We start from the raw sequence: 25,178 nt of genomic DNA, 5'->3' as shown, positions 1-25,178 counted from the left end.
AATATCCTACGAATTAACTAACCAGTACTCTTGAAAACTGTCATGGCCATGAAAGGCAAAGAAAGACTGAAGAACTGTCCTATTCATTTCTGATACTTCTGATGTATTCAGGTCATCATTCTGCAGATCAGCAGTCAGTGCATAGTACTGGATGAATACATGCATGTTTAAGAGATTGGGATAATTCCATACTGCATCCAAAATGTTAGTTACATTCTATGATGCAAGCTTGTTTTTGTATTATTTGCAATTACCCCCTTATGAATCAAAGAAAAAAATCCCCTATGAACCAGAAACTCTAGTTAACTGATTGCCAATTACTTTATATTAAGCTAAATTTACATCCCATCTCTCACAAAGGCTGTATGTTTTTCTATATAAGTATCTCAGCTCAAATTATTAGAATTATGATGGTTATTTCCATTGTCCAAACAGAAAATGAGACAAAGAGGAAAAAACAAAAGTGCAGTGTGTGTGTGTGTGTGTGTGTGTGTGTGGAGGGGGGGAACTGAAGCAAGAAGGAAGAAAACACTATTTCCCTGAAGCACATTCATTAACCTGGGACTGCTACTAGATGCTCCAGGCTAGAAGTGAGCAGCTGGCTTCTAAACAGATTTTAATATTTAATCCAGTGAAACAGGTCAGATGCAGCTCTCTCACCTGGAAGCCCTGTCCCAAAACCTACCTGCCCCAGGGCAGTACTGAGTGTCTGCTGGTAATGGTCACCTTTGGGTAAATGCAATCTCCAGGCAGTCACTCAGCTTTGTGTATTTTGATCCCGAGGAGCAGTCATAAAAGTTGGATGAGATCTCACAATGGGGTGGGGGTTCCTTAGATATTTTTTAGGAATGAGAAAAGACATAGCCAATATAAACATTTTTTGGAAGTAGTGGTAGGAGGGGAGATATCTATGTTTGAAATAAAATTCTAATAAATAAAGATCAGCTTTACCACTTAATTAAAATTGGGTAGAGGCATATATGCTGGTCCAAATGTGACATGTACAAGAGAAATGCTCAGACATGAGAAAGATCTCCTGGGAAATTAAAATGCCTGTCTGGGGGGAGTATAGAACAGTGCAGGCCTTAGAGCTTCCACAAGTGGAACTAAAACAAGCAAAGATGAACCAAGTCTGACTGATGCCCAAGCATCTCCCAGACCTCAGATTAGCTGGGTATTAGTGCAGGCAGGCCTCAGCTGTCCATGAAAATTAGAACACATTTTAAAAGCTGCGTTCGAATTTGAAAGGTACTCAACATTTCTAGTATTGTTTACTGAAAAAGGTCAACACTCCAGTGTTTGATTTATGCATGGCAGAACCTCAGTCTAAAAGCACTAGGTTTTTCAGATGGCATTTGCTGAGAATGTGTTAAATGCATAGTTTTAGAGCCAAGAATATTATTTTCAGTGAATGCATTATTAAAGGACCTCTGCTGTGCCCCTCGCTGGGAGATGGAGATGAGGCATCTGTAACCCTGCAGTCTGAATGCAAAGGGACACTGGCTGACTGAGTCCCTCACTATAAATGCTTAACAGCAATAACCCCAAACCCACACTACTCTGCACCTCTCTTCAATTCCCTTTTGACCATTACAGAAATAAGGAAAATGGAAATGTTTAAATAAAACTCAAATAAAACTTTAGTTCCAAAAACATGGAGATTTGTGCCTGGTGTCTTTTTCTGTATTTCAGATCTGCATAGGCATTCACATCAGTCCTCAGATTTTCTTGCAAATCAATAATGTAACATACTGACTCCCTTCAATAAGATTTGAGTTAAAGATCATTAAATGCTCATGCAAGTAATTTTTTATTAACTGAAGCAGAAATAATACATAATACATACTAATTTTATGACAGTGAGAGGAGTTTTTCACTTTAGTAAGAATATCTGTTGTATAAATTAAAAACCTTAGAAGTCCATTGTTTTAAAGAGTATGGAAAAGCAGGAAACGAATGCTGGGTAAATTTTGACTGAAACACAGGAGAGCCTTCCTTTATTGTTCTAGGAAAAACACTTCTCTATAACAGGAAGATTCCTGATAAACTCTGAAATTATCCTTTTTATATAAATATTTTTCACTTGGAAAAACATGTTCTTTAAATTGATTCCTTAGTGTATTTTAAAAACATAAAATGACTTATAGACACTAGATTTACATACAACTTTTGTAGTATACATTCTTTGCATAAAGCAAAGTGAATTGGTGATTTAAATTTCTATTCTGTTAGATGTGGGGAGCAAATAAATGACCAGTATTCTCATATACATGGTAATATATGCCTGGCCTTATATAATACTTTTCCCTTAAATATAATACAAAAAACTTTATCTTGAAAAAATTTCAGAAGACTATGAATTTTAAATTACCTTTTTACTTCAGATGTTTTCCAAGTCCTCAGACCCTTATATTAAAAGAGCTGGTGCTGACACAATTTGCTTCAACCCCATAAATGTGCATGCTTATTCCAGTGCACATCTTCTCCATGCTCTGCGCAGGTGATGCAAGATGAGTCAGGCACCACCCGCTCTTCCTGCCTTGGAGGAACCCACTCCTGGGCTGGCAGAACAGACACGTATGCAACTGACTGCAATGTACTGGGATTACATTCCAGTGGTATGAATAAAATGTGTGGTAGCACAAAATAAAGAGTGAAGGTCCTGTAAGGGGACATGTGAAAAGTGAGGGTAGAGGCCCAGCAGAGATGACATTTGAGCTGGATCTTAATGAATGAGATTAGACCAGGCAGAGAAGAGCATTCCAAGCTGGGGGGAAAAATCAGCCCATGCATGCCAAGTTCTTAAAATTAGACTTTTACAAGTGTCTTACTTTTAAAAGATTTAAGTTTGCAATGTCTAATATGAAATAAAAATCACAGAGTAGATGGTTTCCTTCTCGCTAGCTTGCCCTTCTTACCAGTCTCCCTAGACGTGTAGAAAGTACATCTACCAAAGTGGAGGGCACTGAAGTACCTTAGCACAATGGGCCTGGGAGTGAGGAGTGCTACCACTGAAATGAGAAAAAGCTACTGCAGTAATCATCCTTTTCAGTGTGACTAAAACACAAGTTAAATTAATTTTCTTAAGAAAGAGTTTCTGTTATGAACCAAGTCTGCCGATCACCTACAGGGTTTATAAGACTTTTGTTCTGTGCTGGAACCTATTAGTCGGAAGAAAGGGGAACAAGGAGAAACTAGTCATTTTCTTTCAGTAATTTAATCACACTGGTATGGTAAGTGGAGGTGATGGCTGGCTGGCTGCTCCTCTGCTCAGAGGAAAGAGGAAGGCAGAAGGCGAGGATGGGGGGTACACCTGGAGAGAGAGAGCAGTTCTGGGAACTGCTCCCCTTCTTCAGTTAGGTTCTAGGAAGGGCTCTAAGCCTCCAGGATTCTAATGCTCAAATGATAACTGGTAAATAGCTGAGAGACCAAAACAAGGACACTATTCTGATCAGTTTCCACAGTGCCTAGAAGCTAACCAGAGTAAAAAACCTAAGGGAAACTTAAGTGAGCTAGAATCCAAATATAATACATTGTATTTTGTTTATTCATATTTTTAAAAATGAAGTTAAATCATTCACATTGCTGTTTTTTCAAAGATGTGTACACAGATGTGTGAAAGTATGTGTGAGCCCCTGCATGTATGTGAAAGAGAGGGATTAATGATAAAAACAAGCCAAGTATGTGAGTTATGTTCATTGTTTAATTTTCTATGAGCCATCTACATGTAGAATCAAATTGTAGAAAGAATTATTTAGGAGGACATGCCCTGGAGAGTTAACTTTTATTTTTATTCCCCATGTAAAAGAAGGCAGCTTCTGAGAGCCAAGCATTTGGCTTCTCAGATCCATGTGGCATGCACACCCTGGGTGCCTAAGATTTGGCCTCAGGCTTCTGGTTCTGGGTCTGCCTCTGAATCGATGTGTGCACATGGGATGGTCACAGCTTTTATAGTTAACACTGAAGAGTTAGGGTTTGGATTAGACACTTTTCCTGGCCATTTTCTTCTCCAACGTTCTCTTATTTGTTATGTCCTAAAGTAATGTTTCCACCCTTCTTAGGTCTTACCATGTTATGCCATAAAGTAATGTTTCCACCCTTCTGGGTTTTATATATTCACATTTTAGAATCACTGTAACAATAACAATGCCCCATCTAGTGTCAAAACAGGGAACACTGGTGCAGGAGTGCAGGGTGAGGAATGGTTTTCTGGCCTTTCTCAGTTGCAGGGCTCAGTGTGACAGTCCACATAAACGCTTCCCCAGTGAGCTTTGTTATATCCTACTGAGCCATCCTGGTGACACAGGAAGGCTTTTGAGAGGTTGTGTTTTACAGCTCTTATGTGTGATGTACACCACTAGCACAATAGGACTTTTATTAAGGTGGCACAAAATAATCTTTCCTCTTACATTTATTGACAGCTATCACTCACCACAAACATAAAAGAGCTTCAGAGGATGGAAATCAGCAGGCAGTACCTTCCTTGTGGAGGAGCAGAAGAGGTACTGGCTGTCCATCAGCCAGATTCTGGCATCTCACCTAGGTTTTTCACAGGCACGAATCTGGGAGTTCAGTAGGTTTTTAATCACTTCACTATTCCCTTTTTATTTCTTTCTTTCCAAATGCTCTTACAAGGAAAACACCTCAGAGTGAGTAACACCTAGCCACAGAGTCTTAAAACTTCCCAGGTTCCATACCTCTTCTTACTTAATGGCATTCATGGGAAAGAAACCAAGGGAGGAAACAAACATAAATCCTGGGACAATATATGTGTCATTTTAAAAAATGATGTGTTTTACTCCTTCATGCTTATTTTTCTCCATTAAATGCCAAAGTAATTTACTTTATTTTATATTGTCATGTGAAAATCACTTCATTTAGGAACCTCCCTCCTCTGCTCCCGGAACCCAGGTCAGTTCAGTGGAATACTTGTGGAGTCTTACTGCATGCCAGACATCGCCTTCCTGGGCTGAGAGGAAAGAGCCTAAACTCAGAATTCTCCAGCATGCTGCCAGTCCTGCCCACAAGACTATGACCTAGATTACTAGGAGCACATTTTACTTCTTATGACAAAGCTGTCAGTGGCAGAGATTTTTCTCATTATCCTTAAGCCTGATTCTTTTGATGGTTGAGCCCATCTCAGCAGTTGCCTATCTTTCAGAATGCTCCAATGCTCACTGGGCTCATGGCTCTAACTGCTCAGCTGCTTGTTAATCTGCTTTGATTTCTTCTAACCTGCTTCCTGTCTGTGACCCTCATCTAGTCTACCTTCTGCCCTTACCTTCTAGGCAATTACTTGGAATTCTAACATTTACTAGTCCAATGCAACTTCTGCTCAACTCTAAACCTTGACTTGCCAGTTTAATTAGCTTCTACTGTGATCTATATGCCAAAACAAGCTTGATTCCAGTTATCCCAAATAGTCCTTAACTCCCTCACTGCACAGCCCTTTATGGTTTTTGCTGTTCCACTGATTCAATCAAGGTCTGGCAGCTGTGGTATTCTCTAATACAACTATTACCTGATAACCAGCAACTGAGGTAGCTCAAATACCAAATTTGCCCCCGAAGGCCACCAGAACCTAGTGGTCTCTAAAAATACTAAAGAAAGAAAACATCTGGAATATTTATTGAACATCTAGAATACTTCCTTGAACACAATGGGGCCTCCAACTTTTTGGCAAATTGTATAAAGACATCTTTTAAATAACAAATTGCCAAATTTCAGAGTTATGACAGAAAATCGTAAACTTCAGGATTGAGAATGATTTTGGTTTATATATCTACATCTAGGGCCACACAGAGTGCCTGGAATAAAGTAGGGCTGATAAACATTTACTGAATTAAAATGACTTTGTTAAGAAAAGTATGTCAAAGGCACTTTTGGAGGATACCTAATTTCCCAGGAGCTTGGATGTGGCAGGGAAACTTAAAATGCCCTGACAAAACTATCAGATCAGTGAATCCCTAGGTATACATGCTTTTGGCAGTAGTAGCCTGGGGAAGTCTCTTCTATAGGCCCGGACAACATAAGAGAGGAATGAGAACTCCCCAGGACAGTGTGTGACCTAATGCACATTCCCGTCCTGCTGGGATCTTCCATATCTTCCGGTCTCACCTAGGTCGTGGAAGATCCTTGTGATCAACTACTTACTTCATAAACAAAAACAGGAATCTGGGTTTGGCCAAGCATTTCAGTTGTCTGAAACACATATGAATGTGAAACAGACTGCTATAGGCCCTCTGTTAGAGCCCAACACAGCTGCCAAAACAGGTGGATGGTAATGGGCTAAGAATGTAATGCTCCTAGTGAACAGCGTAAGGCTAGTGATTTAAAGAATTTAATTTTTTTTTACTTCAAGCCACCCAGAAATGTACAAAACACTATACTTAGGCCAATCAGTGGAACATGATTTTCAAAGTATATTAACATTCATTCGCATTAAATATAAAGTATCCATTTTTTAAATGCTTACAGCAATCAATGCTTATATTTGAGCACAAAAGCATGAACAGATATAGAAGTGTTTAGTCCTAGTTGTGGTTCCCAACAGTCATCTTCAAGGATAAATTTCCACAATGATGTTGCAATTAAGGCAGTAGTATTTATTGAAAGGTAAACCATAATTGTATAGCCACTTGAAACATTATTGAACAAAAGTAATTTATACTATAGCTGGTGAACTGCATTTTAGCCCTGCTTTGATTTTATCAGCATTTGCCAATCAATCAACTTGAACCTTGTAAAACACATTCACTTATTCATAGGAACAAGCAATTGCTTGCAGACTTTGAAGGAAAGATTGTTTAGTAATTTGCCAATTGTGCAAAGATCAGTTTAAAAATCTTTAAATTAAAAAAAATTATACACATTGAGTATAAATCAAATTTGTTTTAGATTAACCCTGCTAACTTAAATATGGTCAATGGTTTCACCTTCTGTTTTTTAGACTAAATAGCAGACAAAGTTGACATAAGGAAATTAATTTAGCTTCAGGTTTTCAAAATTTATTTTAAGTAACTTTCTGTTGTCACCTTTGCCATTTCAATATGTTGCTAGCCTTGAGGCCATGGTTATAAACAAATTGACCATGCTTTCTTGGTAGAAAAGTGAAAGAGAAAAAAGACAAAGCAAAAGAAACAGGAATTTGAGAAGCACTAAGGAGCCAGCAATATCAATGTTCTGTTTCTTTTTCCTTCATTCTTCCTTCTTCTTTCCTTCCTTCCTTCCTCCCTTCCTCCCTTCCTCCCTTCCTTCTCTCTCTCTCCTTCTTCTTCTTCTCTTTTACCTCAACTAATCCTTCATTCCCCAAGATGAGCTGTCAGCTCTCTACTTTGGCCTGCTGGCACATTTTAAATTTAGTAAATGAGAAAGAACCTGAGTCTAGCTTTCTCTTCCAGCAAACTCACCAACTCTTCTGGCAACCAAGAAATCACTTGAACTTACTGCCATAGCATCACCACCACCAACCACTCTGCAGTCATCAAAAGGACTCCACCAAGTTTAAAATAGGTAACATACCTCGGAGAGTAATTTCTGCCCTGGGGTGTGCAGGGCTGAACCGAGAAATCCGCACCATCTTAGAAGTGCAAGTAAAACTTAAAAGGAGCTGGCATGCCTTGAGGTGTTTATAATAAGAATTTTTCAGGGAGTCTACAGAGACAATGCATACTGAATGGAAATGGGCCTTGCTAGACCTAGTCTTGGCAAACTGCTTTGCAGCAGAGCTCCTTTTATAAGAGTTATGAGGCCCAGGTTGCTCTCTGCCTGCTCAAACTGGCTTATCAATCCATTCCATTCCATTCCATTTTGATCTCTCCCTTCTAAGTGAGTCATTATTATAGGAGCATTTCCCTAAACAGATGCAAACACTCTTTTCCTGTGTGAGACTCCCTTGGGCAAATTAAGTTTCTTGGGAAAAGGTCAAGGAGCAACGAAAAAAACAAAACAAATCTACTGAGAAACAAACACGTGGTTTCAGGGGACACTGTTAATCATGCAGGCCACAAGTCAAATTTTAGACACTGCTTGTACTGTGTATTGAATCTGATAGGGCCAATTATTGGCCCAAAATCATGATATCTGCAGCCGAAGTTTCTTTGTGTGGTCATAACAAATAGGTTATTTATTTTTACCAGCTTTAATGAGGTATAGTTGACAAATAAAATTGTATCAATTTAACATGTACACATGATGTGCTATACATATATAGTGAAATGATTACCACGATAAAGTTAGTTAACACATATATCGCTTCACATAGTTACCTTTGAGCATGTGTGCATGTGGTGAGGAGGGTTTATTTTTTATGGAAACAAATCTGATAGTCAATGAAAAATTCCCTTGTCTAATATTTCTAAAAGCTACTAATCAAATTTTAATTTCTTAATGAAATTGTAGTAAAACTTCTATATGGGAAATATTACCATAAAATTGCTATCTTCTGTTCTCATCATCCTATCTAAGAAATGTGGAATATTTCTGAAATAGATCCTCCTTATTTTATTTTTTCCTTTGACTCATAGGGAGAAAAGTCCCTCTTATGTTCTTTTATCATTTGCTTGTTTTTATTAACCTCAGCCTCAGTTAGCTCACTTCCATGTATCAAAACTTCAAAACAGAAGAGACAGAGGTAATGTGATGCTGGGGAGGGAAGCTGCTTGGTGACATCATAGCTGCCTCCTGGCAGGAGTTATTCCTACCTAAAGCATACACACCATATTAAGAAGCCACAGGGAAAAGTGAATGGATGTGGATGGCAGGTTCATCTGTTTGCATACCATCTCAGAACACTGTAAATAAGTTTGTGTGTTTCCATTCAAATGGTTCCATTATCTTGGAGGTTTTAATCATTTCTAATAGCAGTTTCTGAAGTGTTCAGAGCTTGTGCTTAAGGAGCATTATTGGTATTCAAAGTAGTCATACTACATTAAGCAGATTTACAGCCTCGTTCATGGTTATCCTTGATCATCTTTATTTAAAAGTAAGTTTAGGCTGATGAGGTGGCTTAAGCATCCTACATTTCAGCCTGTTAGTCATGCCACACCAGAACACCTGGCTCTGCTGGGAACCTTCAATCTTCTTCAAATGAAAGTGAAGTTGGCAAGTTAAAGGCGTAGAGGGAGCAGGTGGCATTGAACTAGGAAAAAAGTTTAAAAGGGCGGCCTTGTTTTAATATGTAACTGGGATTTAGTTGTATTCAGGTATGGTGAGGACAACAGATTAAGACATGCTTGCCCCTGAAAAGATAGTTTGATACTTATAGTTCCCAAGAGGAGGGAGCATGAAATACCATGCTGAACCGCATAGGACCACATGGGGAGGCCTCAGGGTAGATCAGAAGCAGAGGAAGTGAGGGGAAAATTTACTGTGGTTTCCACACAAAAGGCAAAGCAAGGCAGGGCAAGAAGGTGTGGGATTGGATAGTTTAAATAATTTCAGTGGTTTAGGTGGTACAGGGGGTTTCCAATGATCTGATAACTGGCCCTCCAGTGTTTCAGGGAAGGAGGATAGAGTTCTGGACTGCAGCAGTCTGGTAAAGGAGGCTGGTGGGGACAAGGACTCAGGATTGAATGGTTTGCATATCAAAGGTGTGCTCCCAGGCAAACTGTTGGCTATCTCTAGGAATTAGGGTGCCCTGGAAAGGTCAGTGCCTCCACTTAGGGTCTGGAAGGCCCTAAGATGTCAAAGTACCATAAAACACAGAAAATAAACACATGCTTAATATATGCCTGCCTGAAACACTGCTATAAAAATCATAAAAACAGAGCTGCTCAGACTTAACAGTGCATAAGAATCACCTGGGTACTTTGTTAAAGTACAGACTCTGATTCATTAGATCACATGAGGGTTGAGACTCTGCATTTCTCATAAGCTCCTTGGACCACACTTGGAGTATGTACAACCACAAATGTATCACTAAGAGTCTTCTATCTGAGTCACCTTCTGTGGGGAAAAGGGAACCCTGTCTTGCATCAGATACTTCTAGACACATATGCTTTTCATCTTGTTTTTCTTGGTAATATCCTTTGTTTGTAGGAAAAATTATCCCAATTTTATAAGCAAGGTAACTGAAATTCAGGGTGGCCAAGTAACCTCCCCTGAATTTACCTAAAAGTTATAAGATATAAATGTATCCGACCTACCCCTTCCTGCCCAGCATAACTACAGATGGTACCACTGTCACAAAAAGTCTTTGTTAGTAAAGGCTTCCTAAAATATAGTGCATGGACTCAAAATGTGGCCCAGCTACAACTTGACTTTTAGCAAGAAGAGAGATTATGAATGATGTTTATTACCTCAGAATCAAAAATAAATGATGTTTTCTAAATTTTATATTTCTTTTTTAAAATTATTTGTTTATTTTTATTGATTATGCCATTACAGTTGTTCTATTCCCCCCTTCATTCCCCTCCACCCTACCCCCCATCCCCACCATTACCCCCCTTTAGTTTATAACCATGTGTCTCAAGTTCTTTAGATTCTGTATTTCTCATACTATTCTTGCCCTCTCCCTACCTATTTTCTATCTACTGTCTATGCTACTTATTTTCTGTACTTTCTCCCCCCTTCTCCTTCTCCCACTCCCATTGCTAACCCTCCATGTGATCTTCATTTCTATAGTTCCGTTCCTGATCTAGCTGTCCTCTTAGTTTGCTTTTGTTTTAGGTGTGGTTCTTAATAAGTGGGAGTTTGCTGTCCTTTTACTGTTCATGTTTTTTTAACTTCTTTTTCTTAGGTAAGTCCCTTTAACATTTCATATAATAAGGGCTTGGTGATGATGAACTCCTTGAATTTGATCTTATCTGAGAAGCACTTTATCTGTCCTTCCATTCTAAATGAAAGTTTTGCTGGATAGAGCAACCCAACCAAGTTTAGAGACAACTAAATACTAGCAACAGAAAACACAGCCAGAACACAGAAAATTGAACTTTTCAGAAGTCTGATAACAACAAATTCTTCAGCCTGACTGGTAAGAGGGGTGAAACCAGCAGCTGGCAGAGCAGGGTAGCACAGAAAAACTCAGTCAGACGAACTCAGGCTCGCGGAATCCAGGCACAGGGTTGGACCTGGTGGGCAACTCAGCGAGCGACTGTGGGGAAGCAGCAAGGGAGCAGGGCTGTGGGTTGACTGTGGTCTCGCATCTGTGCGTGGATAGACAAGTGAGGGAGTGGACGATTGGATGGGACCCAGCAGGCCCCAGAGGCAAGCGGTAGCAGAGGGCACCGCCACTTCCCCACTCTGACCACGCCCCCACATACAGCATCACGACCCAGCGACCAGGGAGTCCAAGGCTCCCCTCCTCATACTTAACAGGTATGAACAGAACAAAAATGGCTCAAGAAGATCTCAAAGCCCCAGAGCCTATAAATCTAAGCGATGAAGAAATAGCAAAACTCTCAGATGCACAGTTTAAAACATTGGTGATCAGGATCCTCACAGAATTGGTTGATTATAGCCACATATCAGATATACATATGAAGGCGAAACTAATTGAAATTAATGGAATTACACAGAAAATCAATAGCGATGAAAAGGAAAATGGGTCTCAAATCAATGGAGTGGACCAGAAGAAAGCAAATAATGGCCAAACAGAAAAGAGTCAAGAAGCAAGAATTCAAAGAAATGAGGAGAGTCTTAGGAACCTCCAGGACCTCTTTAAACGTTCTAACATCTGAGTTATAGGGATACCAGAAGGGGGAAAGGAACAGCCACCAGTGGAAAACTTATGTGAACAAATAATAAAGGAGAATTTCCCCAATCTGGCAAAGGAAATAGACTTCCAGGAAATCCAGGAAGCTCAGAGAGTCCCAAAGAAGTTGGACCCAAGAAGGAACACACCAAGGCACATCATAATTACATTAGCCAAGATTAAAATGAAGGAGAGAATCCTAGAAGCAGCAAGAGCTAAGGGGACAGTCACCTACAAAGGAGTTCTCATAAGACTGTCAGCGGATTTCTCAAAAGAGACCTTACAGGCAAGAAGGGGCTGGAAAGAGGTATTCCAAATCATGAAATCCAAAGACCTACAACTAAATTTTATATTTCATTATAGCCATTTGAGAAACACTTCAGTGATACATGTACATGTTGAGATATAGGCAATAAAAGTTAGTCTTCCACATATATACTCCTAGTTCTATTGCTCAGAGATAACTACTTTTGGGTTTGGTAGCTTTCCAGAACTGCTATATGCAAATAAACTTTTTAAAACAAATTCATTCACCCAGTCATTCTAAGGCATTGGGAGGTAAAATAGTAAGTGAAATACACAAAATCCCTTGCACAGTTTACATACCAGTAGGAGAGGCATATCATAAACAAATGAGTAAAATATATATTATATCAAATAGAAATACATGCTAATGGAGAAAAAGCTAGGAACAAGAGGAGGTGGATTTTGCAATTACAAATACAGCGGTTAAGAGAAGTCTCACTGAAAAGATGGTATTTGAGTTACATAAAGGAGGTAATCCTATTCCATAGTAATCTTTCCTTTTAGCAATTATGGTAAGGTACTGAGACCTTGTAGATCCTACTTCATTCTTTTTAAAGGCTCCACAGCACTCCGTGTTTGCATACACCACACTGATGGGCATTTTGTTATTTGTATCAATGGAATGTTTTAGATAATACCGGTATGATTTGTTAGGTTGAGAAGCTGGGGATGCAAGCTTAAGCTGCACCTCTCTACCTAGGTGACCATGTTATGTTACTGAGTATTTATCAACTTCCTTTCTTTATGTTAATAGTCTGGCCTCATGAGGTTTTACCTTTTCCTGCCACATCTTAGGCTGTTACTGTCCATCAGGTGCAAAGGCATGTTCACGACCTTCTCTACCTGGAGGCCAAGGCGATGTCCTGCTTGCAACAGTTTTCTCAGTGTCAGGCTACCTGTAACCTCTGAAGAGTCAAATAAAAACTTCAACCCTCCAGGTGAGAAGTTTTCTACATTCTCCACAAAGGCAATATAAGAAAAATTTTAGGGAACAGTTTACCCTCTGGGCTCTAAGCATGATCTTTCCCCTTAAGAAAAAGGATATAAGCTGCCTTAAAACAAAGACACACAAAAAATCTTCACCTTCTGGTCCCATTTATTTACATGGATATAGATGTTTAGCACTGGGCCAAATGACTGAACAGATTTCACTTTTAACAAAAGATTAATTTATTCATTTAATTATTATCTGAGGCAACATGTGGAATATGTCAGCACTCTGCCAGTCTCTATAGGAGGAACAAATATCATTGCAATATGGTTCCTGCTTATGTCACCTTCTAGGCTTTTAACAAAGGAAAAGTTCAAAATCAACTGTGATTTAAGGCTGGGCATGCAAGGTGGTATAGGACAATATAATAGACATTAAAAGAAAGGGGGGAATGCTAGGATCCATCTGAGTTGAGATATGTATAGGTAGGAATGGAGGTAGAACAAGAGTACTTTGAGAGGGCATGAGAGTGTAAATGTGAGTGAGTGAGTGAGAGTGTATGTATGTATGTGTGAATATGGAAACAAAAGGGGAGCAATGAGTGCACTGTAAGCAAAGTCTTGGGTGAGGGGAAAACAGGCATTGTAAAGGGAACGCGAAGTGGCCCAGCAGAGCTTAGACACAGAATGTGGGGAGCACTGGTGGGTGACCAAGGATGCTGTCTGGAATGAGAATGGCAGAGGGTCCTGCAGCCCCTTCTTTGTTATCAGGTAAGGGATACACAGATAAGTTCTGAAAGATATTGAGAAAAGCACCATCAACTTCTTCCTCTGGTTTTGCTTTTGCTTTTTTTGCAGGAGTATTTTTGTACTTTGTTTTATAACCTCTATTTCTAAGTTCAGTGATTTTTAAAAATGACTTAAAACTTATCCAAGTAATACATGCCTATATGTTAAAAAAGCAAATAACATTGTATGACCTAAAACAGGAAACCCCTACCCCACATGTCCCTACCCATTGCCTTCTACTCCTCAGAGGAAACCACTTTGTTGTTATTTACTTCTATAATGAAAGATATTTATTGGCCAGAATGAGTAGTGTCCTATATTGGTACAATTTTTCTCAGTTTGATTAATATAGGGGCTTGCTCAGGGCAGGAAGACTAACCAGCATTTCTAACCTACCCCCTCCCCTGCAAGGAGGTTGAATACTGTCATAGCAGAGGAAATCCCTTTTAATTTTTATTGTGATATCTGATTCCATATATTTAAGTAATGTGTGCATAGTGATATTTCTTAAGTTATTATTTTCAGAGATTACGTAATGTCTTACTACTATGCAAAATGAGAAAAATGTAACACTCTTACCTGATCACCACCTCCCAACAAACTTTCTTCCCCCATTTTTTTCAGGAGATTAAATAGCAATATGAGGGTAAACTAATATTCCATGTTTATTAGTGAGACCATGTAATATTGTTACTGTTGAGCAATGTAGTTGAAGAATATACTTCCTATCTTGTTCAATATTTTTCCCTCATGTTGTCTTTTATTTCTCCTTCTCATATATTAATCTATTACACACTGTTCCTGAACTATTTAGAGGAACTATGAAAACCCTATTAAAACCATTGTTTATGTCATCAACCCAACTGGTAAATCTGTCATACCTACTTTTACCCTCTAGAAGCCTCCCCTTCAGTCCCTCTGGTCTATCAGTTTCCCAGGCCTGCTGCCCACCTGTTGTCCTGGGGCTTCTTTTTAACATCATCTTGCGAAATCCCTGTGCCTCTCGCCTGTGTTGTGTCCCCCGTTTCCTGGATCCCATGGTTTCCTCTTTCTTGGTTTACAGCCTCATTTTTGTAGAGCACATTCTCTAGAAGCTTCCTGAGAAAGGGTACATGGGAAGTAAATTTGTTGAGACTTTCCTTGTGCGTCTTAATGTCTTAATTCTACTCTTACACATGCTTGATAATTAATCTTGTTATTGAATTCCAAGTAAAAAAGTCATTTTCCTCAGAATGTTAAAGGCTGTACTTCATTGGCTTCTAGTTGCCAGTGATGCAGTTGCCAAGTCTGATGCCAAGGGGATTCCTGATTGTTTAAATGTGACACGCTTTATTCCTCTGGAAGGTTTTGAAATCCTTTTAATCCATGGTGTTCTGAATTCTCATAGTAAAGAATCTTAATGATCATCTTTAAAAAAATCTATTATTCTGGGCATTTTCTCTTCCCTTTAAACCTGTAAATTCCTATAATTCAATTAATTTTTTTTCTTGTATTATTGTTTGATACTTATTTCCCCACCATTTTCTAGTGTTTTCTATTTCTGGAAATCTTATAGTAAAACACTGAAACTAATGAACTGACAAAGTACATTTTTTTCACTTCTTTTCCCTCAACACTTTCCTCCCCCATTGTGTATATCTTAGCCTGTCAATATACTTTCTAGAATGTTTTCTTGACTTTATCTTCTTAATATTTTTTTTTACAGTTTAATTTACAAGACCTTGTTCTTACTTTCTCATTATTCCTTTTCTATAGACTGCCCTCTTTATATCATGGATATAACACTGTCTCTCATCATATCATAGATTTTTGACAAAGAATTATCAAAAGTGAAAATGACAATGGTCAAAGACAAAAAGAGAATCTTAAAAGTAGCAAGAGAAAGACAATGACCTACAATGGAGCTCTCATAAGACTGTCAGCTGACTACTCAAGAGAAACTTTTCAGGCCAAAAGAGATGGGCACAAAATATTTAAAGTGATGAAAAGCAATAAACTAAAACCAAGACTATTCTACCCATCAATGGTATGATTTAAAATTGAAGGAGAGTTCCTGGCTGGTGTGGCTCAGTGAATTGAGCACCAACCTATGAACCAAAGTGTTGCTGGTTTGATTCCTAGTCAGGATCCATGCCTGGGTTGTGAGCCAGGTCCCCAGTAGGGGGTGCTTGAGAGGCAACTACACATTGATGTTTCTCTTCCTCTCTCCCTCCCTTCCCTTCTGTCTAAAAATAAATAAGTAAAATCTTTAAGAAAATAAAATTGAAGGAGAGATAAACAATAAAAATCTAAAGTTTATCACCAACAAAACAATATTACAAAAAAGTGTTAGAGAACTTTTTATAAGAAGAAAAAATATAATTATGAATAACAAATAATAACTACATACCTATATATAAACACTTTGAATGTAAATATATTAAATGTTTCAGTCAAAAACATAAGTTAACTGAATGGATAAGAAAATAAGACCCATACATACACTGTTTCCAAGAGATTGAAGGATATGCACACACTAAAAGTAAAGGGATAGAAAAAGATATTTCATGCAGATAGAGAATAAAAATAGCAGTACTTATATCTGACAAAATTTAAAACCAACACTATAATTAGGGACAAAGAAGGACATTACATAATGATAAAGGGGTCAATCCAACAAGATTTAACCCTTGTGAATATTTATTCACCCAATATAGGAGCACCCAAATATATAAAGAAAATATTGATAGACATAAAGGAAGAGATAGAAAGTAATAAAATCATAGTAGGGGATTTTAACATTCCATTGTAATCAATGGATAAATACTCCTGACAGATAATCAACAAGAAAACAGTGGCTTTAAAAGATACACTAGGTCAGATAGATTTTATTTATACCTTCACAGTATTTTACATGGTAGCAGTAGCATATACATTCTTTCCAAGTGCACATGATACATTTTCTAGGATAGACATATTAGGACACAAAACAAGTCTCAATACGTGTAAGAAGACTGAAATCATATCAAGTGCTTCTCTGACCATAATGGTATGAAACTAGAAATAAATCACAAGAAAAAATGGAAAAACACACAAACACATGAAGGTTAAATAACATGCTATTAAACAATGAATGGGTTAATAATGAGCTCAAGGAAGAAATTAAAAGATACCTTGAGACAAATGAAAATGAAAACACAACAACCCCAAAATCTTTGGGCCACAGAAAAAGCAGTGCTAACAGGGAAATTCCTGGCAATACAGGCCTAGCTCAAGTAATAAGAATAATCTCATAAACAAGCTAACTTTACAGCTAAAATTATAGAAAAAGAATGACAAAAGAAGGAATAATAAAAATCAGATCAGAAATAAATAAAAGAGAGTCTGAAACAACACAAGTAATCAATGAAATGAAAAGCTGGTCCTTCTAAAAGAGAAATAAAATGACTGTTAAATCTTTAACCGAACTCATCAAGAAAAAAAGGAGAGCATACCCCCCCCAAACTAAATCAGAAATAAAAGAAAATTGACACCACAGAAGTGACAGCCAACACCACAGAAATGCAAAGGATTATAAGAAAATACCACAAACAATTATATGTTAAGAAATTTGATAATCTGAAAGAAAAAGATAAATTTCTACAAATATACAATCTTCTAAGACTGAATCAAAACAAAACAAAATCTGAACAGACTGATTACTACCAACGAAATAGAATCTGTAATCAAGAAACTCCCAGAAAATAAGTCCTGGACCAAATGGCTTCACGAGTGAAATTTACTAATTATTCAAAGATAAATTAATACTTATTCTTCTGAAACTATTCCAAAAAAATTCAAGAGGAGGGAAGATTCACAAGCTCATTTTATAAGGACACCATTATCCTGATTCCAAAACCAGACAAAGACATTACAGAGAAAGAAAATCAGACGACAATCTTCCTGATGAACATAGATGCAAAAATCCTGGTAAACCAAATTCAGCAATTCATTTAAAAGATCATGCACCATTAATCAAGTGGGTTTTATTCCTGGGATGCAAGTTTGGTTCAATATCCTCAAATCAATTAATGTGATACACCACATTAAAAATGAAAGATAAAAACCATATGATCATATCAATGGATGTTCAAAAATCATTTGACAAAATCCAGCACCCATTTATGACAAAACTCCCAGAAAAGTGAAAATGGAGGGTCATACCTCAATATAATAAACACCACTTATGGCAAATATACTAAATGGGAAAAAGTTAAAAGCTTTATCCTTAAGATCAGGAAAAAGATAAGGTTTTCCACTTTCAGCACTTTTATTCAACATGGTTTTGAATGATGAAGCCACAGCAATCAGAAAAGAAAAATAAATAAAAGGCATCTAAATTGGAAAGGAAGAAGTAAAGCTGTCATTATTTGCAGATGATATGGTACTACACATAGAGAACCCTAAAGATTCCACAAAAAACTTCTACAACTGATAAATGAATTCAGTAAAGTAGCAGGATACAAATTAATATTCAGGAATTGGTTACATTTTTATATACCAATAATCAGAAAGACAAATTAAGAAAACAATCCTATTTACAATTGAAGCAAAAAAAAAGAAAATCTTGAAATAAGCTTAACCAAGCAGGTCAAAGAACTGTACTCAAAATATTATAAGACACTGAAGAAAGAACTTGAAAAAGATACAAGTATATGGAGACATATACTATGATCATGGACAGGAACAATGAATACCATTAACATGTCCATACTACCAAAAGCAATCTATAAATTCAATGCAACCCCTATAGAAATACCAATGGTATATTTCAAAGAACTAGAAAAATAGTCCTAAAAGTTATGGAACCATGAAAGACCCTGAATAGCCACAACAACCTGGGGAAAGAACAAAGATGGAGGTAACATACTACCTGATATCAAACTGGTGGGACTGCAAATTGGTGTAGCCACTGTGTAAAACGGTAGAGAAGTTCTTCAAAAAAATTAAAAATAGACCTACTGAACAACTCAGCAATTCAACTTCTAGGTATATATACAAAGAAATTTAAAAACCCCCACTAATTTGAAAAGATATATGCACCCCTATGTTCATTGCAGCATTATTTACAGTAGCCAAGATATGTAAGCAACCCAAGTGTCCATCGATAGACAAATGGATAAAGGAAAAGTGGTGCGTACATACAATGGAATATTATATTGCTAGGCCATAAAAATGAAATCTTTCCATCCCATAATATAGATGGACCTAAAAGGTATTTTTAAAAATTTACTGATTTTTTTAGAGAGGAAGGGGGAAAGAGAATGATTTTTTTGTTTTTCCACTTATTTATGAACTCATTGGTTGATTTTTGTATGTGCCTGGACTGGGTATCAACCCATATACTTGGCATTTGGGGACAACACTCTAACCAACTGGGCTACCTAGCCAGGGCTCTAGAGAGTATTATGCTAAGTAAAGAAAAAAACTATAGAGAATGATAAATACCATATGATTTCACTTATATTTGGAATATAAACAATAAATGAACAAACAAAAGAGAAACAGACTTAGAGGTACAGAGAAAAAACTGAGAGATGTCTGATGGGAGGGGGTTAGGGGCTAGGTAAAAAAGGTGAAGGGATTAAGAAGTACAAATTGGTAGTCACAAAATAATCATTGGGATATCAAGCACAGCATATGGAATGTAGTCTATAATATTGTAATAACTGTGTATAATTCCAGTGGATACTAGAATTATGAGAGATCACTTTACAAACTATATAAGTGACTGCTATGCTATACATCTGAAACTAACATAAAATAATGTTAAATGTCACTAATTAATAAAATACACATTTTCAGTAGATGCAGGGTTTTATTTATTTTTTAAATTTTTTTATTGATTATGCTGTTACAGTTGTTCTATTCCCCCTTTCATTCCCCTCCACCCTACCCCCATCCCCAGCATTACCCCCCCTTTAGTTTATGACCATGTGTCTCAAGTCCTTTAGATTCTATATTTCCCATGCTATTCTTGCCCCCCATCTATTTTCTATGTACTGTCTATGCTACTTATTTTCTGTACCTTCTCCCCTCTTCTCCTCCTCCCACTCCCCTGTTGCTAACCCTCCTTGAGATCTCCATTTCTATGTTTCCCCTCCTGATCTAGTTGTCCTTTTAGTTTGCTTTCATTTTAGGTGTGGTTGTTAATAACTGTGAGTTTGGTGTCCTTTCACTGTTCATGTTTCTTTAACTTCTTTTTCTTAGATAAGTCCCTTTAACATTTCATATAATAAGGGCTTGGTGATGATGAACTCCTTGAATTTGATCTTATCTGAGAAGCACTTTATCTGTCCTTCCATTCTAAATGAAAGTTTTGCTGGATAGAGCAATCTTGGTTGCAGGTCTTTGGATTTCATGATTTGGAATACCTCTTTCCAGCCCCTTCTTGCCTGTAAGGTCTCTTTTGAGAAATCCGCTGACAGTCTGATGGGGACTCCTTTGTAGGTGACTGTCCCCTTAGCTCTTGCTGCTTCTAGGATTCTCTCCTTCATTTTAATTTTGGCTAATGTAATTATGATGTGCCTTGGTGTGTTTCTTCTTGGGTCCAACTTCTTTGGGACTCTCTGAGCTTCCTGGATTTCCTGGAAGTCTATTTCCTTTGCCAGATTGGGGAAATTCTCCTTTATTATTTGTTCAAATAAGTTTTCCACTGGTGGCTGTGCCTTTCCCCCTTCTGGTACCCCTATAATTCAGATGTTGGAGCGTTTAAAGAGGTCCTGGAGGTTCCTAAGACTCTCCTCATTTCTTTGAATTCTTGCTTCTTGACTCTTTTCTGTTTGGCCATTATTTGCTTTCTTCTGGTCCACTCCATTGATTTGAGTCCCAGTTTCCTTTTCATTGCTATTGGTGTCCTGTGCAATTCCATTCATTTCAATTAGTTTCGCTTTCATATATTTGTCTAATTTGTGGCTATAATCAACCAGTTCTGTGAGGATCCTGATCACCAGTGTTTTAAACTGTGCGTCTGAGAGTTTTGCTATTTCTTCATCGCTTAGATCTATAGGCTCTGGGGCTTTGAGATCTTCTTGCGCCATTTTTGGTCTGTTCGTGCCCTTTAAGTTGAGAAGGGCCTTGATCCCAGTGTGGGGTGCGGGTGGTCAGAGTGGGGTTGTGCCCAGCTGGGTGAGGAGCAGCACCTTGGTACCCCCTGGTGCTGGGTTATGACGCTGCATGTGGGGGCGTGGTCAGAGCAGGGAAATGGTGGTGCCCTCCACTGCCGCTGGCCGTGGGGACCCGCCGGGCCCCAGTCAAACTGCCCACTCCCTCGCCCTAATGTACGACCACAGTCAACACACAGCCCCACCGCCCCGCTGTCTCCCCTGCGGTTGCTCGCCTCGCTCGCTTGGTTGCTCACCAGGTCCAACCCTGCGCCTGGATTCCTCGTACCTGAGTCCGTCTGACTGAGTCCTCCTGTGCAACCCCGCTTCACCAGCCGCTGGTTTCGCCCCTTACTGGTCAGGCTGAAGAATTTGTTGTTAATGGACTTCCGAAAAGTTCAATTTTTCATGTTCTGGCTGTGTTTTCTGTTGCTAATATTTAGTTGTCTCTAAACTGGTTGTGTGAGAAGGCACGGCACATCTACCTATGCCTCCATCTTGGCGGAAGTCTGATACAGGGTTTTAAAAGCTTTTTTTGTTCATTTGTTTCTTGAATTTGTGTCTGTATTTTTCCTGAGCTCTCCATCACTTTCTGTTTTTCTCTGTTTTGATCTCTATATTTTATTCTCTATTTCATATTGGGGGTTATACTCAATATCTGGTGACCCTCTCACTACTCATTAATATTTAACATTCATATATTATATTTGTTTACATGTATGAATAACTTAAATGTATGGATACACAAATATATGTAAAATATAAAATTTATATTGAATTACATATGTATTGAAACATATTGACTAGAAACCTAACTAAATTGACTAGAAACCCTGGGTGGAGGTAAGGCATACCTAATGCTTGTGATATAACTGAGTGAGGCATCCATTCATTTCAACAGGGATTCCAAAAGCTAGTCAAATCATTTATTTGGGCTATTCAATTTCTTTAGATAAGAATCCTTCAAACTCCTACCTAACGAACCTGTCCATGGCTCTAGGTATCACTGGCTATACTGCTCTGTGAGCTATGTTGTGAAATCATCTAGGAGGTTCTTACATCTCTTTATCAAGTTTTATCTTTGTCTCATTGGCCTTGTTTCCCTGAGTCCAGAGCATCTTTGATTCAGCATACTCCAAGATTACCCCTCACACTTCGACCAAGATTGGAGGATTGGTACTGGCAGAGTAAGGAAAGCAGAGGAACAGCATCTAACTACTTCATATACTACATTCCACTAACTTCTCTATAACAGCTTTTAACCAGTCTCCCCTTTTCATCTCACCCTTGTACCCCTCCTGAGACTTCCCAGAGTGCTGAGGATGAGTGTCAAGCTTCTCTCAGCACACTTCAGCTCCCCCTCCTCCATCACAGTGCTGCCTTCCAGAATACTGATGGCATCCCTTGTTTAGTAGCATTTCCTCCTACTTCACTCTCACCTCTACTTATTTTCTTATAGTTTTTTTTAAGTTTTATTTATTTTATTTTTTAGAGAGAGAGGAAAGGAAGGAGAAAGAGAGGGAGAGAAACATCAGTGTATGGTTGCCTCTTGTACACTCCCAACTGGGGAGCTGGCCTGCAACCCAGGCATGTGCCCTGACTGGGACTGAAAGCTGTGACTATTTGTTTTACAGGCCTATGTTCAATCCACTGAGCTATAGCAGCCAGGGCAATATTCTTATAGTTTTTGATTTCTTGCTCCAGTTCCTAGTCTTACAAATTTTACTTTGAAATTATATGTACTTATGTTCTTCACTCTAGTTTGTTTATCCAGAGAACTCTAAGTTTTACCCCCAACTAAGTACCTAACACCTACTTTTGGGTAGAATATTGACAAATCATTTTAATTCTGTTATTTACTAAGAAGCATAGGGCAAAGTAAGGTAAACTGCTCCATGAATGTATCATTAGAGCATCTTGCTCCTATCTTGGCCCCAGAAACTTGAAGCAAAATTTGAGGAGGATGCCACATCAATTTCTCAATACACAGGAAGGCAAGAAGAAGGGGTAAATAAGAAAAAAAAAACAGACATCAAGAAAATAATTTAAAAACAAAATAACAAGAAGACTGGCCCAAATAAATAATTATTTTAAGAACATCTATGTAAGTTTATTAAATAAGATAACTCTAAACAATGATCATCACTTGGAAGGCTGTTGAGTAATTTATATCATTGAATGTTAACTGTGAAATTCTACTCATTCATTCATCATATATCCAAAATTCATATAAAAATCACCATACCCAGCAAAAAGCTATCAATATAAGACATTCTCACAATCTCATGCCCACATTACCTTTCAATTAAGTACCTACCCTTTTACTGCCTTAAAAGGTATAGCCAGAGAATGCATAAATGGCTTAAATTCTTGCATACTTGTACATGTATATGCTAATGTGAATGTCTATGTATTCCTCACCTCATCACCAAAGTAAATTTTAGTCAGCTTGCTAGTTATCCTTTAAATATATTTCTTGAATATATTTTTTATTTTCCTGAGTACATTTCATACAAATTTGTGTGCCTAAAATTGTGTAATATCTCTGAACTATGCCATACTTGTGAGCCAATAACTTAAAAAATTTAATCGTGTTGTCACTTCTTTTTTTTTTGTAAGGTTTTATTTATTTATCTTTAGAAAGGAAGGGAAGGAGAAAAGGAGAAAATATCAACGTATGGTTTCCTCTCATGAGTCCCCTGCTGGGAACTGGCCTGCAACCTAGGCATGTGCCCTGACTGGGAATCGAACTGCGATTGTGTGGTTCGCAGGCCTGTGCTCAATCCACTGAGCTACACCAGCCAGGGCAGTGTTGTCATTTCTAATGAAGATGTAAATTATATCTTTGAGCTAGATGAGATGACTTTCTAGTCTGACTGCACTTGTTTTAAACACTAATTCTTTTACTTACTGAATATATGACCTTCAGGAAGCTAATAATTTCCCCCAACAGGAAAAATGGACATAATACCTATTTCGCAGTTTTTAATTATGATTAAATCATGTAATACATGTAAAGAACCTGGTGTACTATAGGTACTCAATTAATAAAAGCTTTAAAATCAGAACGTGAGAAGATACTGAAACTTTAAACTCTAAAAGTACATCTTTTCACATCATTTATATAATGGAATACTACTCAGTAGTAAAAAATAAGAAAATTTTCCTCTTTGTGACAACATGGATAGACCTGGAGAACATTATGGTAAGTGAAATAAGCCAGTCAGAGAAAAACAAATACCATATGATTTCATTCATATGTGGATTCTAATTAACCAACTGAACTAACAAGATAAGTAGAGAGACTCATAGAGATCAGGTTGATAGCTACTGAGAGGTGGAAGGTTAGTGGGTAAAGGGATCCAGCAGAAAGGAAAAAGGACCCATGGACATGAACAACAGTGTGGTGATCGTGGGAGGGGATGTCAGGGGGGTAAATGGTAATGAAATAATATAATAAAATTGTTGCATACTGCTCTGCCTAGTTTTACGAATTGTATCTCTACCCCCTGTAGCTAAGGGCAAGAGACAACCTTTGGAATGCCAGCCACAGGAGACAAAGCCTGTCTCTGGTAGCAAATGCTGCCTCAGTTCCTCTCCCTGCCCCCAGAGCTTGGTTGGAAGTCAATGATGGGTAAGACCCCTCACAGTGGGGGGCAACCTAAGCCAGACTCAATCACCTGGGAGGCCTTCATGGAAGGACTCAGGGGGCTGCAACAGAGAGCAATGGACTCTCCCCCCCCCCAGCTTTGTCAAAGCCCGAGTCCCCATGTTCTCTGGGAGAAGCACTTCCTGGCTCTAATGTCCTTAAGCCTGAATACCTGATGGGGAGAGGTGCAGCTCCTTGCCTGGCCAGAGCGTGCCCTGGGGAAAAATCTGGCATCACAAAGACTTGCTGATAAACCTGTGAAATCTGCTCTGCTAAGAGTGCTTTCATTCATATAATAAAGGTCCAAGAGGAAATGAGTATGTCTCCCAAAGTTTCTGCAGCTCTTTTCCTGACAGACACTCACTCAGACTGAAACCCTCAGACCTCTTTGAAATGTTATCGACTGTTTGATCCTTGCCACCCTGTATTCCTGTGTATTACAACCCAATAAAAGGCTATGGAGAAAGGTGCTGGAGGCCTTTTCTCCTCAGAGAAACTGGCTGCTGCTGGCACAGCCCACTCCTCCATCTCCAAACAGATCTCATCTTGTCTCGGCCGTATTTATTCATTCACACGTGTCCGTGACACTAGGGGGACCTCGAGAAAGAAGTCACCCCCACATAAAATGAAATAAAATATAAGTACATTTTTAATAAGTGAACAGTTTTTGTTTCCATTTTCAGGGATCACA

The 25,178-nt window shown here is 38.3% G+C and overlaps 1 protein-coding gene across 2 annotated transcripts in view; it reads right to left on the bottom strand.

Annotated features, from left to right (window-relative positions):
* Positions 1 to 25,178, bottom strand: part of ENOX1 (ecto-NOX disulfide-thiol exchanger 1) — a 700,008-nt gene that overhangs the window by 281,370 nt on the left and 393,460 nt on the right. Inside the window, exon 5 of one of the 2 annotated variants that reach the window (XM_053665398.1) lies at positions 14,669 to 14,815. In XM_053665398.1, the coding sequence (XP_053521373.1) occupies positions 14,669 to 14,756 (88 nt within the window). In that variant the 5' untranslated portion in view covers positions 14,757 to 14,815. Of the gene's footprint in view, positions 1 to 7,521; positions 7,690 to 14,668; positions 14,816 to 25,178 lie in introns of those variants that run through there. The other variant, XM_053665399.1, reaches the window with a different exon arrangement.

Source organism: Artibeus jamaicensis, unplaced genomic scaffold (genome assembly GCF_021234435.1).
Source record: "Artibeus jamaicensis isolate MK-2021 breed Jamaican fruit bat unplaced genomic scaffold, CSHL_Jam_final contig_414, whole genome shotgun sequence".
Lineage (NCBI taxonomy): Eukaryota > Metazoa > Chordata > Mammalia > Chiroptera > Phyllostomidae > Artibeus > Artibeus jamaicensis.
This window is presented reverse-complemented; position numbering and strand designations above follow the sequence as displayed.